The 15,566-nt window shown below is 40.5% G+C and overlaps 2 protein-coding genes across 4 annotated transcripts in view; one reads left to right on the top strand and one right to left on the bottom strand.

Moving 5' to 3' along the window:
* cnih2 (cornichon family AMPA receptor auxiliary protein 2) overlaps nucleotides 1–15,566 on the top strand; it is a 40,478-nt gene that overhangs the window by 3,736 nt on the left and 21,176 nt on the right. The window lies entirely within an intron of this gene.
* slc8a4a (solute carrier family 8 member 4a) overlaps nucleotides 1–15,566 on the bottom strand; it is a 28,141-nt gene that overhangs the window by 10,185 nt on the left and 2,390 nt on the right. For all 3 annotated transcript variants that reach the window (XM_077546453.1, XM_077546455.1, XM_077546454.1), the window contains exons 3-6: nucleotides 11,451–12,848; nucleotides 10,362–10,879; nucleotides 1,226–1,332; nucleotides 372–490 (exon numbers count right to left, since the gene is read on the bottom strand). In XM_077546453.1, the coding sequence (XP_077402579.1) occupies nucleotides 372–490; nucleotides 1,226–1,332; nucleotides 10,362–10,879; nucleotides 11,451–12,782 (2,076 nt within the window). In that variant the 5' untranslated portion in view covers nucleotides 12,783–12,848. The remainder of the gene's footprint in view (nucleotides 1–371; nucleotides 491–1,225; nucleotides 1,333–10,361; nucleotides 10,880–11,450; nucleotides 12,849–15,566) is intronic.

The raw sequence follows: 15,566 nt of genomic DNA, 5'->3' as shown, positions 1-15,566 counted from the left end.
TTGCTGCATAATTCATATTCCACAAATGTAATATTAATCCGAATGTCATGTTTGGACTAGTGAGGTCACATATAACATATTATTGTCAAGAAATCCTATTTAATCAAAAATAATTCCGTTTCAAAATGATTTACTCCATTTTCTGCTCCAAATTGCTGAATCTCAAGTCAACGGTTTCAAGTGTGCTATTGCTTCCAAATTGATTTCTATGACAGTCACAAGTCTCAGGAAAACTCCAAGATATACAACCAGCCTCCTACTTGAGTTATGAGTCACACCTCTTAAATGCTTGTGCACAAATTCCCAGATGTATTCAGTGAAAGCATCAATAGCCTGAAGACAGAGTTTGATCCCCGCCTATGAGGAATTACCTTAAACTCGTAGGACTCCTCAATGACCACCTCCAAGATTGTGTGTTCTCCCAAACAAGGGCAGCCCATCTTTGCCACGTCCTCGGGTCCTGCCGGTGTCTTGTTATCATTTGTGTCTCCTGCACAGGAGGACAAGTGTCAGTTTGGTTACCTGTGAAGTCCTGCGCATGGCTAACATAGCAATGAGGCACATGATGAATCACTGGTCCCCTTTATAACTGCTGGCTCATCAGGAGTCAAGGTCAAATCTGTTAAGGTTAGATTGCCGTGGCCTGGGGGGGCCCTGAGGTTTTGTGCTTGCTCTGTCCTGGTCGTTGAATCGGTGAAGGCTGATGTCTGTGGACCTCACTCTGCTTCATCTATCCTTCCTTCCTTTCCTCATTCTCTCCTTTGGTCTCCCTAATTTGTTGGAATTGAGATGTTTCTGGGCTTGGTGAAAGACTCTGGTTGGTAACCCGGTGGGTAGTAGGTTGTGTCTGGTCGGTGCTGGATTTCACTTTCCTTTCCTTTCTTTGATCCTTCCTCGGGTCTCCTGACAGCCTCACGACTCTAGCTGGATTCTGAAGTATTCGGTTTAGGTGAACGGTATGGGATTTTTAATAGGTTTTAGGTGAACTAATGAGTACACACTCACACGCATGCACACATGCTCACACACACACACACACACGTACACACTCACGTGCACATACTCACCCACATACAAAATAAAAAAATATATTAAAAAAAATAAAAAAGAGAGCAATGATCGTAAAATTACCAAATGAACAATACTGAGCTCTTAGAGAAAAAAAAATATAAAAAAAAATATAAAAAAAATAAAAAAGGTTCGATTTAGATGGATAAATGATCACCGTGTCTCTGTCCCACTTCCAGCAGAATGGGCTCTTCCAAAATAATGGTAAAAGTCTTGTTCTTCTCGTACTCCTCATCGTCGATGATCTTCACGTTCAACAGCTTCCTGAAAGCACAAGGTCAAAAGCCACAGAGACACGGATCGATGAACGAGTCAAATGATTTCAGAAATTGCAACTATCTGACAAGAGGAAGACAAATGCACTTGTTGGCTTGCTGCCAAGAACAGGACGCCAGGTCTGACTTTAAAATCCAAATCCAAGCATTTGTAGTCAGAAGTGGTGTAGCCAAGAGGCAGACAACCCACACAATGAATCATGAAGAGCTGTTATACACTATGTGAAGATAGCAGCTCGACAAATGCGACTAAAAACCTTCGCCAATGATGAAAAACAGCTTTTATAAATCAGTGAAGCTGGGTGGCAGCAGCGAGGCCATGAATCTTATCTGTAAAGAATCAATGTCTCTTGTATAAAAGGGCAATTGGTAGAAATGACAAATGATGGGAAATTAAGTGTGTTAAATATTTGTGGACGAAAACAACCTTTAAGATTAATCCAGGATTAGTATGCCAAGCTGCTAAAAAAAATACAATTAAATAAATAAAAATAAATAAATATATATATATTAAAAAAAAAAAAAAGTTTCCCCAGCAAGCCTTTGGACATTTTTGTATGTTTTTTTTTTCTTATCACAAAGCTTAGAATTCTTTAAAAATATGACTACTTATATAATAATTACAATAGCTTACAATTAAGATATCGTAACATTTAAGTGACCTAATAAATTGGCTTCATAGCAATGTGGTAGCAGTTTTATTCAACTTTTTTTTGCCTTTTCAGAAATATACGTGCAGGATATTTCACTTTTTGTGGGCTGTCCTCATCTGCTCTATGTGTGTGACTGAATGGTTATGATATATTCAAAGGCAGCTAGGAATAACTTGGAACAACATATTTTCTGTTTGTTTTTTCTTTTTTTCCCCTCAACATTTTGAATTGTTTTAATGGCTGTAAAAGTGTGTGTGTAGTGACAAGGGGGACTATCCCTGGCAATACATCAAAATATGTTTCTATTACTGAGTTACCTTATTCTCTCGGGCTGGTGCACAAGTGGAGTGACTTCAATATTAACTCATTCACTGCCATTGACGGCTATAGACGTCAAAATTTCATTTGAACTATTTCTACTAGTTTTTTCCTTTTTTGTTAACAAGAGTATGAAAACCTAGAAACTAAAATGATTGTACATTTAGAACAGATATAAAATGTGTGATTAATCGTGAGTTAACTATTGTAGTCATGCAATTAAAAAATAATCGCCTGATGCGATAAAAAAAGAAAAGAAAAGAGAAAAGATTTGTAAAACTTAAGGGCGTCAGTTGATTAAATTTTTTAATCGTAATTAATCGCATGACTTCAATAGTTAACTCACGATTAATCACACATTTTATATCTGTTCTAAATATACAATAAAAACAATTCTAGGTTTTCATACTCTTAACAAAAGTGGAGAAAATGTTAAACTAATAGAAATAGTTCAAATTAATTTTTTACGTTTATAGCCGTCAATGGCAGTGAATGAATAAAAAAAAAGATGATTAAAAATTCAGGACGTCAGGGAATTATTTTTTTAATCTTAATTAATCGCATGACTTCAATAGTTAACTCAGGATTAATCACACATTTTATATCTGTTCTAGATGTACAATAAAAAAATTATACATTTTCATATTCTTGTTAACAAAAGTGGAAAAATAACGTTAAACTAATAGAAATAGTTCAAATGAATTTTTGACGTCTATAGCCGTCAATGGCAGTGAATGAGTTAAGTGAATCTCGGACAATGGCAATTGGAACTGAGCATAATTATCTTTTCGGAATCACATTAATGGGATCGACTGCATTTCACGAGCGTTCAAACACACACACATGCACAAATGATGCTCATTATTTTGCTCTTTGTGGAAACTGGCTTTCAAGGCACATTAAAACAAAGCCTTAAGACTTCTCCGGTTTGAATCTGCGTTCGTGAATCTTCCTTGTCAAACTACGACTGACATGCTTCGCTCTCTCTCTCTCTCCCTCTCCTCTCTCGCCCTCCCTGCCTCCCTAATGATATGTGGGTGGCTGTCTATTTCTGTCTACACATATACACCCAGGATGCGGCAACAAGACGGAAGCGCCTTTTGCTCACAGAAGAAAAGCAGATTTATTTTCAACAAGAATGACACGTCAGAGGAAAGTCATGCCAGTGGGAGAAAAGAGCCCGGGGGCAACGGAAAGAACTCAGTTGCATTATGTTGAGGAACAAGGTGAATTCACTCTACGGCCTTATGTGAAGATATTAGTAGGAGAGGGTTCAGTGACGGTGGCTATGGATTCTATATTAGCAGCGTCTGTTCTTCTGCGCGAATGGATGAGGTTTATTCATTTGCGCAGGGAGTAACTGTTGAGCGTCATTTCCATATCAAAGAGTCACACACACGCAAGAGATGAATGTCGAAAGTGAAGTGAAATCAAGAAGGAATGGACACATAAAGACTGAAAATGATTTAAAAAAAACCCCAATGAGGAGTGAGTATAGTTGGAAAGTGCAACAGAGAAGCACAAAAGAAATCTCAAAAAGATTCTCGAAAATGCTGATCAGGCCTCATGTAATGAAATGAGGGCTGATATGACCAAATTTGCGGGAAAATCGGAAAATAACAGTTATTAATGTTATCAAAATATGCCTTAACTATTCCAGGCTAACAATCAATAATAATTAACTAGACTAAGTGCAATTTCTGGAGAAATTGCGCGGGAATGCTGAAAGCTGAATGATAATAGCTAAAGGCTAAGATTTGAATGAATGTGGAATGCTTATGAAGTAAATTCAGAGATAAATTATGAAATTATGACTTCCTGGTTACTGCACTTCGACAGCACCTGCTAATGATTATAAGTTATATGTATGGAAGTGGGCGTGGAAAGTGATACTTAAAAAAAGTTGATATATAACGTTAAATTGTGCAAATACGGTAATTAATGTGGAATCAGACTCAGAATCAGGTTGAAATTTGAACAGTGTAAATCGGAAGTATTATGAGGAAGTTGGCAAAAAAGTGTGGAGAATAAAAATGACAATAACATGCAAAATGTAAACTTCCCTGACAGTATTGGATCTGATTAGACTGCACTTAACGTTGTGACCAGGCAGTCTAGTCCAGGCATACAAACTAGAATGGACGAGTCAAATGCAGGAACGATTCCTTGAATACAAAAAAATGGTGATAAATTCCAGCAGCGTTCAGGGTGTCACTGAAAGCTGACATGAGTTTTATGGATGACGCCAATCAATTTGACTCGTCTTGCGTGTCTGCAGACTACAGGTCACAGTGAACTCTCATTACAGAGACTCTTGTCAGATCCCATCAAGGCTTACTGAGTTGTACTTACAAACTGGATTTGATTTGCTTGAAAACTGGCACTAAGACTATTTACTATTCATTCACTGCCATTGACGGCTATAGACGTAAAAAAAAATAAATAAATAAAAAATATATATAAAAATAAAAAATCCACTTTTGTTAACAAGAGTATGAAAACCTAGAAAAAAATTATTGTACGTTTAGAACAGAAATTTGTGATTAATCGTGAGTTAACTATTGAAGTCGTGCGATTAATTACGATTAATTATTTAAAATGTAATTAATCTGACGACCCTAATTTTTTCATATTTTCTTTTTTGTTTGATTACTTAATAATTTAAACTCAAGATTACACACACATTTTATATCTGTTCTATATGTACAATATTTTTTTTTGTAGGTTTTCATACTCTTGTTAACAAAAGAAGAAAAAAATGTGAAACTAACAGAAATAGTTCAAATGACTTTTCGACCCGGTTTAGGTTTCTATTCTATTCTCCCATTCTTAGCAGAAAAGAAATTCACAATTTGACTTGAAGTGAATGAATGAAAACGACTTCCATTTGTTGAAGATGAGCAACATACCGAATCTCTCAAAGGGGATCAAGAGAGTGCGTCGGTGCTGAAAATGAACACTAAAGTGGCACAGAAGCACCATGGAGAGAAATAGGGTTCTCATATCCACAGGCAATATTACCATCTTGACACGTTTGGGAGTTCGACGGGAAATCAATCATTCAGTACAACTAAAATAAGATGGAAAGAGGTGAGTTTCTTCCTGACACATTGAAAAAAATTAATTCAACTTTCCAAAGATTTCCTGAATAATATGTTCTATGCAGCCCCAAAAATCAAAATATAGGATTCTGGTTAATATTGCGTTAGTGGAATATGAGTTAAGCAGCAAAATCCAGCAGTTTTATATTGTTAATATCTGAAGGCGGCCATTTTGTCACTTGCTGTCAAGTGAAAACAACATCACAGTTGTTCAGGTCTCAGGTAAGAACCAATCACAGCTCAGCTTCAGAAAACAGGTGTGCTGTGATTGGTCGTTGCCTGAGCCCTGAGCCACTGTGATGTCATCTTCAGTCAACAGCTAGTGGCAAAATGGCCGCCTCCTGAGATGGACAAAATGGCCGCCATTGAGATGGATAAAAATGGCTGGATTTTGCTTCATAACTCAAATTCCACAAATGTAATATTAATCAGAATGTCATGTTTAGACTAGTGAGGTCACATATAACATAATATTGCCAAGAAATGTTGATTTCCACTTAAAAGTAAACTTAATTGTTTTAGTTTGTTTCATTTAAAAAAAAAATATATATACTGTATGCGAGTAAAGCAGCTTTAAAGTTTTACAGCCATGTGCTTGATTGTATTTAATTATCTGTTCGGTAATCCTTCGGGGAACTCATTAACTTTGTTAACGTTCATATCGAATGAACGAATCCTTGAACATCATTACCACTTTGTGATTTGACTCTAATGCATAAACTCATATAATAAATAGACCAGCAACGTCATATCATTTTTTGAGGATATGCATTATGCGCATTGAGAGGAATCGGAATTTGGAATGTCTGCCTCACACTTCTAAGAGGCTACGCCGGCTTCCTCCCACTTTCCGGAAAACATGCACCTCAACTGAAGACTCCAAATTGGCTAAATGTATGAATGCGAGTGGTTGTCTTTAGATAATTCTTTTTAATTCAGTAGGAGGGCTTTTAAACATGAACTGCTTTTATAAGGTCATGTCACAGCATTTGAATTCGATTTTTCTCTGGACTTTTTTTTCTTTTAAGCCATTCAGAAGTTGATTCGCTGCTGTGTTTTGAATTTTAGTGTGTGTTTAGAACTCAATTTTGCTTCTGTTCGAGGACACAGACTGATGACTAAACATTCTTCCTCAGGAATTTCTGGTAAAGAGCAGAATTAATGGTTCCATCAATCACAACAAAGTCATCCAGGTCCTGAATAGCAAAGCAGCCCCAGACCGTCACACTTCCCCAAAGAAACCTCCCTAGCGTGCATGAAAGTGCTTTGCGTGACTTTGTTAGTTTGTAGTTTGGATTTGAAATGTAGCTTTTGTGACACAAGTCCCGTGAATTTTTTTGAGGTACAACTTGCACATATAAATAAATATGTGAATGTTTTCCATTAGTGCTGAAACAGAGCATGCAATTCATTCTCCAGGGGAGAAATGTTTGAGCAATGATTTCAAACTCTTGAAATATGTTAGCATTACCCAACCGTGACTGTGGCGTGCTGCTTTTATCCACATGTGTCAGGAAGTTCACAATGTTATTGATTGGAAACAACATTAAGCGTGAGGAGTTAAGAACGCTGGCTATTGATTTACCTTTCCAGAAGTGTTCCCCTTCCACTCACAGGGCTTTCATTTGAGCTTATGTAACTGCCCCTGTTATCCACTTTAGCCTCAACTGGTGTGTTGCGGCACACACACACTGAGGCGCTAACAAAAAACAGATGCACAAAAGAAAGCTGTACATAAGCATCACAGGGGCTGCGCGGGGCTTCAAATAATCCACAAACAAAGCATGTAGAACATTTCTCTTGTCAGTTTGTTTTGGCTCAGAGGCGTTGCTGTACATCTTGAACTACTTGCTACACTGCGGAATTTAGATATTCATTTCTCGTTCGACTGGATTTTAAATGGTTTCTACTTGTGGTTTCTGCATTTTATGCAAAATTGGTGATCGGCTGTAATTTGCACGATTGATCAGATTTGCGAAATCAGATTTTACAGCAAATACAAATACTTCGACAAATTTTTGGGAGCGGTGAGCAACAGCTGCGCGTGCCTCTTTAGTCCCTCTTATTGTGTTTACATATTTATTTGTACTTTTAGATCAAATATTATTCAAATGAATTCATGATTTAGACTTAAAAAATGAATAATTCAATATTCCCAAAAATGTCAAAAAAGAAGAAGAAAAGCAGGAATTTACCATAAAATGTCCATGAAATTGCCAAAAATGTCAGAGAATTGAATAACAAAGGCAGAATAGGAAGTCTAAAAACAAAAGAAAGACAAAATCACCATAAAATATTTTTGGAAATGCCAAAACGTGGTTATTTAAAAAAAACAAAAAACATTCAAATGTAATTATAAAATGTCCAAAAACAAAAGAAGAAATTTTGAAAATTACCATGAAATGTCAGAAAATTGCTGGCAGAAAAAAATGTCAAAACCAATGAAGAAGAGAGGCAGAAAATGACCATAATGTGTCCATAAAATTGCCAAACATTTCAAAAATATGACAGAAAGGCAGACAAATCTAAAAATGTATGGAAAAACGAAGTATGAAAAATTAATTGAATAAATAAAATCCAAAAACGGAAGCCGAAAAGTAGAAGAAATTGAATGTCAAAGTATTGGATGCTGCATATTTTTGTGTTGTGGTGCAGCTCGAATGAGCTCTCAGTACATTAGACTAACAATAACACACCGCTTCCTTCATCACAATCTTCAAATGTATGTTGACTGCAGACACATTTGTGGTTATTTATTTGGCCTAAATTGTTCTTTTGACAGGAAAGGTTGCTGATCCCTGCACTAGATTGCGAGTGTGAACATGACCCAAAGTTGTCTTTTGATAGTGTCGGAAAACAAGTTCAGTAACACGAAAGGTCGCGCACATTTCACGACTTCTGAAAGCAAAGAAGCACCCGGTGCAAACTGCAAGTTTCAAGAGAACAGACTGAATACTTTGAATTTAAAAAAAAAGAAATGATACAAGATTCAAGCTTCTGCATAGCTTGAAGCAGTAACACAATTTGAGCTTGTTAAAAGATTTAGGTCTGAGTGCAAAACTCTGGTGGTAAATCCATTTATTTGGTCCACTTGTGCTTAGAAAGCAGGAGGAAGTGGACTTGATGCAAACAGACTTTTCAATTTGGACTGAGTGGACGAGGGAAATCTTCAGCAGTTCACATGCACTTCCCTTTATATTCTTCTTTCGTGTGATCACAGCTTGAGTTTAAAAAAAAAAAAAGTGTGTTGCCTTCCATTGATAAAGAAAGCAAGACTCCAAAGAAGACGTGGTGGTGCCGTTTACCAGTAATAATCTAATGAACAGTAAATATTGTCTCTGCCCTCCAACACAAATTCAAGCTGCATGCAGCAACCCCACAATTCCACTTTGTCGTACACTATTGGCTCATTAACCACAGCTCATGTAGTTGTCTGCATTATGCTAAGATCATTAGGGACTCCATGAACCTCTCTCGACTTCCTGTAATTGCACTGGATGCTCAGGAAAATCTTTTCGGTACCCCCTCGGAGGAACATTTGATGCAAGTTCTTTCAGCATTCTAATGTCATTCGATGATAGGAAAACATTCAAAAATGCAAGAATTTTGATACATTCAAATTCTACCTGCAACGTGAGGCAAGGAGACAAAATGGACAGCGTGAATTCTCTGCGCATTCACCTGACGTTTTTCCTCCCTCGTTGCGCTCAGCCGACCCACACAATACTCCCACTCACTAACCCTGCAATCCTGCTTGCGCAGACACATTTATATGACACGTTTTATTCAGTGTTTTTCCCTGTGTCTAAAGCTGCCGCTTACTGCGCTGTAAATCATTTGGCGTTCTTAGCAGAAAGCATAGAGTTCACATCTGCTTTCATCAGCCTCACAAATTTGTTGATTAAAATGTTTACACGAGCACACTTTAGGGGCTACTGCACACACGTCTTTTTCTGTGTTCGCCTCACGATTTCTTTTTCTTTCATTATCTGAATCCGGTTATTAAACTCACGTCACGTAAACAACGCAGTCTCCTTTTTTTCTACGTCATCCTTGTGGTACATTGTTGAGGCACGACTAATCAACATACAGTAGGCCTATGCTCAATCCCACTCTTGGACTGGTTCTCCTTCACCTACTAAAGATGAGAAGTCAGAAACGGAACATAAATCAACTAATTAATTGTTGTTGTTTTGTTTTTTTTGGGTGTTGTGTGTGTTATGTGCCCTATGTGTCTATTAACAAAGTATATTGTGCAAAACTAGTGCAGTGAATTAAGAGGAGCGACCAGCGGGGCCCTTCCGAACCGGGCGGGGGCAGGAGGCGCACCCGCCCACCGCACCCCCACACAACCCCCCACGGGACCCCGGCGGGTATATGGGAACAGCCCGGCTGTTGTCTATTGTAATCAAAACATTCAATGCCAAGGTTGTGTTATGTCATTTGATACATTTAAAAATTATATGTTTATTTAGATATTTTATATGGGTCTGTTGCGCTGTTCCTTTAAATCGCAAGCATTATGAAGAATAGTAATGAGCCAAAATCGCCAGCAGAGGGAAGCAGTGCACAATTTTAGATTGAAAATCCCCTTTGATTGCCAACTGTCCACTTTTCAACTAGTCCATATAACCCATGCACCACGTTAGAGTGAACTCCAATGACCTCCGCAAACATCCTAAAAGACTTCATGTCAAATCTGCACTCATTCTTCTTCTTTACATCAGCTATTACCCGCCTCACAAAGATACCCTTTCATCCTCCCACATCATCTCCCAAAGCTTCTCACAGCCAACAAGTTGACATACGGGCTCCCAATGTTTGATTAAGAGATGCGAAGGAACAGAGGAAGAAACATCATTTCATATCCTGTACAGGATCGAGTAGTCGCTGAGTGAGAAAGGAAAGAAAAGGAAGAAACTAATAGAATAGATTTTATCACTCACATGGTCTCATCGTTCTGAAACTCCAGCTTGCCAGACACTTCCTCGTAGTCCTCGCCAGCTTTGGCGGTGCCCTCCACAGTGTGATAAGGCACCGCGACCTTTCCCCTCGCTCCGGACGTCCGGTGAACTTTGACCTGCATGTTTCCGACGCTCTCGCTGACCCTGGTGGACTTGCTCTCGAACGTAAAGATGCCGGCGTGGTCGTCGTCGTAGATGGTCACCGTGGCGGTGTCGGCGCCGCCCAGGGCGGCTTTGGGCGGGATGTGCGAGGACATGCCCGCCATGCTGTTGCCGGACGAGATGGAACGCGGCTCCAGGACGGAGACCTCCGCTCGGTGCACGATGCGCGGGTTGCTGAGGCGCACGTAGAAGTGTTCGTCTTCTTCGAAAATGTCGTCGTCGATCACGCCGACGGTGAACTCTTTTGTGGTCTCGCCGGGCTTGAAGACCAAAGTGCCCTCGGCGAACTCGTAGTCGGACCCAGCGTTGGCGGTTCCATCCTCTGTGCGATAGTCAACCTGTTTGGGAGAAAGTATGAGCATCGATTGACCTTTTAGTGGCTGGAGTCATTAAAAACCCTGGAGAACCCACAGGGTCAAATTTGGCCCCTATAAATTCTGCTACTCAAATAACAAAGACCTTTTTTTTTTTTTTTTTACAAATTTAACTTCAAAAGTCCAGAGTGCCACTTCTGACCCCTGCATGGGGCCATCTAGTGGATGAATATTGCCCTTACATGAGCCAGAGTGGTGGTGACAAGATGGCTGGAAATCAATCCAAACAAAACCATCTTCTCAGCAAACCATCAGATGGTAAAATTGTGGTTTTTTTTGTTCATCTATTTCATATCATGTTGCAGAATGCCTAGGAGTATGTTTTATATATATATTTTGATAAATTAGCAACTCTGAGCTAGTTCAAAAAAAAGGGTTAAAATTGAAAAAACATATATTTTGGTGTTCGGTGAACTTATAGCAGTCATTTAATGTATAATTCATAATTTTCAAAAGAAGAAAAGGGTTCTTGGGTTCTCCAGGGTTAATAATGTTCAATTATTCATGATATCAAGTGAGGCCTTTAGTTTCTCACCTTCACCGTGCAGCCGGCTTCTCCTCCATGCCGACCGACGGAGAGCTTTAAGGAACCGCAGTTCTCAAAGCACTGGTAGTGGGAGGGGTCAAACTGCAGGTAGATGGTGTTGGGGTCCTCTTCTTGTCCACTCGCCTCGTGACAGCTCACCACTTTCCTCGCTTGGTCGGCGGCGTGCTTTTTCAGGATGTTCCCGGCGCCGATCATCATGCGCGTGGCTTGGATGCGGTAGAAGGCTCGGCTCTTCTGTTGTTGGACTAAGACTTGGTAGTTGGCCATTTCGATCAGCTGCTCCATGTCCTTCTCCGGGTGCCTCTGTTTCAGTTCTTTCAGGGTGCGAGCCATCTCCCTTCTAGCTTCCTCCTCTTGGTCCTGCTCCGCACTCGTCCCCCCACCTTCCTCCACCCCCTCCAGCATCCCATCCAGAGCCTCTTTGGGATGAGTGTGGGAGTTGACTCCCTGGCCGTCCATCTCCAAGTCCATTTTGGTGAACATGGCGTCCCCTTCGGATTCGATGATGATGCCGCGGTTCTTGTCAGCGCGGTAGCGTTTGTTGACGTACTTGTAGAAGAGCAGGCGGCGGTCCGCGATCCAAGCTTGCAGCACGCAGAGTGGGAAGAAGAGAAAGGTGAGGACCGCCTCCCAAACTTCAACCTCGCCCGGGGAGAAAACAGACAGGATGAGGTAGAGCCAAATGTAGGCAAAAATGCTCCAGGCGCCCGTCACAAAAAACACCCTCAGGTGCTTTATTTTGCGGGTCTCGTTTTCCGGCACTACATAGACACAGATGGCTATTATGATGAACATGTTGAATGCGGCGCTGCCCACGATGGTGCTCGGTCCCAGAGTTCCAGATTCAAAATTATGACCAACCACCTCAATGACGGACAGAAGGATTTCTGGCGCCGATGACCCTAAAGCCATTAAGGTCAAGTTGGACACGGTCTCGTTCCAAATGCGCACCGTCGTCGTCGTGGTCTCGCCGTTGGGCTTCTTGATGGTGATCTCTTTTTCCTGAGAGGTGATGACCTCAATGGACGACATGAAGCGGTCGGCGACGATGGACATGCCCAGGAACATGTATATGAGAGCCGCGAAGTAAACGATGGCTCGGGCCACCTTATCCCCGACCACGGGGTTTTGCGGATTCCACATAGGCAGCACCACCCCGTCAGAGCAGTTATCTTCACTGGTGCAGTTTCCTGGTGGGCCGCCGGCGTCTTCGTGGCTGGAGCTGCCTCGGGACACGTGGGTGACTCCCGGGAGCAGCAGCAGGAGGACGGAGACGTACACACAAGGGGCGAAAGATGGGGGCCGCTTTTGCAGAAACATGGTGGGGTGGTGATGTTTGTTTTTTCTTCGGAGTTCAATTCATGTGGTTTTGGTTAAGAGGAAACTCTGCAAGAAGATAAGTTGGGGGAAGATGGTGACTTTATGAACATCTCTTTCACCGTTCGTGGATTCGTACTCAAAAGCATTGGAAGAGAATTGCAATTCTCGTACCGACAGCTATTCCTGAAATAGCAGCTTCGTATTAACCGAGGCACTCATGCTCTTTTGTATGCAAATGATGTGGGATCCAATAGCTTGGCAGGTTTGGAAACCAGAAATAACGGCAGCTACTAATCGTTGAGTCATTGGCGTTGGCCTGCCCCGCTCCCACACATACTGTATAATGCGGTCATTTGTTTTGCGAAAGCAGCGGTGGAAATGTTGACCTTTGCACTTGCGGTACGAAGAGGAAAAGTGACTCAGGCAATAATGTACTGTTGGGTTGGATGGGATGCCAAAAATAAACCTTGGTAAGAAAAAAGACCGTCTGCATCTGTGATTGTGAACATGCCTTGGCCATTTTCCATAAGGGTTGGAATACTGGGGATTTAATAATACAGAGCAGTGTGTTTGTGGATAGAATGTATTTAAAGGACGGATTCCTGTTCTCTGTTTATTTTTTTGTTTGTTTTGCAAATTTTTGTAGTGATTGCCATTTCATCCAAGTGACCTATGAGGCAGGTGTGATTGAGCCCTATGGATTCTTCCAAGCTTTAAAGAAATAAAATATATAAAAAATTCAATCAAATCAAATATTTTTAATTAGATTGTTATGCTAATTAAAAGTAATTGCACTAATTGCAGTTTTTTTTTTTTTACCTCTTACCTTACTCCTCCTAAGTTTAGCCTAGCTGTAGTAAGACTGTAGTAAGGAGAGCTGATCATATGATTGTACTAATCTAAAACTACATGGTAACTTTGTGCAGTCACAATTGAGACGGTGCGAGGTGTGTGCAACTCAGTACTATCAATATCTGCAAACAGAAAGCTAGCGGAGTCGGAATTAAAAGGATTAGTGCTGGCTTTTCTTTTAAACATGGGCAATTGGCATAGCGTTGTAAATTCCACTTAGTTTTATGGTGTGTGGGTTTTTTTTTAGCTTTATAAGCTTGTAACTATTCCATCTTAGCGTTTTGTTTCATATTTTTTCATATTGACTATAGTCATGTCAACCCAAAAATGTTCCTACTAATCTAAACATGGTATTCTGACTAACTGGAATATAAATGAAACAGCAAAATTCACCTATTTTCATTCACCTCAGGGGGCAACCATTTTGTTACTGCCTGTCGACTGATCACGATTGCTCGGGGCTCAGGTAACGGCCAATTACAAACTACAGTTCACCTGTTTTCGGAGTTTGGTCATGTGATATTCGCAAGCTGAGCAGTGATTGGTTGTTACCTGAACCCTGCGCGTCATTTTCAGTGGAGAGCAAGTGGCAAAATGGCCGCCCCCCTGAGATTGATAAAAAAAAAAAATTGGTGGATTTTACTACTTAATTAGTTCATATTCCACAAATGCAATACTAATGAAAATGCTGCGTTCTGACTAGTGGGGGTGCAACCAACATATTGTCAAAAAAATTCTGGAGTTGACTCTACTCAAAATGGTGACATGATATAGGAAAAACTGAGATGAGCTTTGGATCTAAAATTGAGTTAAAAACTGTTACTCAGCAAAAATTGTGTTCCCGGTGTAAGAGCTATTCTTTTACTCCTACATTACTATGTCTCAAGATTTATGTTGTCGGTGTCGTTTTTAACATTGCCACTAAAGAGACTTTTTTTTAAAGACCGTCAGATGAGACTCATTTTCTTGGTATGTAGCCTACTTTAGTAATGGGTTTACTATACCACCATTTTTTGGAATATAAATACACCACTAAATGAGATCATTTCAGCCTTGAGATACCTCGGGGGGGAATGGGCTCCTCACATAAGAATAAATGCACTAGATTAGCTGTTTGAATAATGATTTCACTCTTTCATGGATGTCTTTTTACGTAAACCATTTAAAGTACATCAGAGGAAAACTTATTCACGCTGTCTTTCTTGGCAGAAAAATGGCCATTTGAACAGCTTGAGTGAATAATTCAGAGTAGAGAGCCAATGGAACCCAGAAGCTCCACATCAGCACCAATACGAACGGAGAGAGAAAACAGCACAGGAGGGAGGGGTGGGGGCAGTGGGGAGGGGGGTGTCATCTGATGCGCCTGATCAAAATTTTAAGACCTTCTCAAAAATAGGTTGCCTGCCTACAGCAGAGAGGATGTGACAATGCTTTAGCTACACCATGCGCTCTCATTGACATGCAGCGGGAGGGGCGGGTGGACGGGAGGGGGGGGGGGGGCTGGCACCCTCCACTCTGACCCGCCAGCTCACGTTCGACACCACCGTCACATTTCAAGGTGAAGCGGGTGCGCTTGCAGGAATCCGAGAGAGACGTTTGGTTTTGTGGCACCCAAACAGATTGCATTTGCACAAGAGCAACAACATTGCGCCGTCACACTGTTGCGCAGATGGTGTAACACATCAGCACCACGGACAGCAACCCTGACAAACGCTTGACTCTCTCGCCTGCGGATGTCTTGCAGCGTTTCATCTCTACTTTTAGAAAAAAAAAAAAGCCCATACAGACCATTTAATGCTTCAAAGGCTATAAGATTAATCATCCTGAAGAAGAAACAAGAATTGATGCTGCTTTTAAGGAAAAAAAAAACAAACTCTTCCCTGCCAATTTAAGTAATGGATTGCTGATATTACACTAAATATAATCTTGTCA

Source organism: Vanacampus margaritifer, chromosome 16, assembly GCF_051991255.1.
Source record: "Vanacampus margaritifer isolate UIUO_Vmar chromosome 16, RoL_Vmar_1.0, whole genome shotgun sequence".
Classification (NCBI taxonomy): Eukaryota; Metazoa; Chordata; class Actinopteri; order Syngnathiformes; family Syngnathidae; genus Vanacampus; species Vanacampus margaritifer.
Note: the sequence above shows the minus strand (reverse complement) of the source record. Positions and strands in the feature narration are given on the sequence as shown.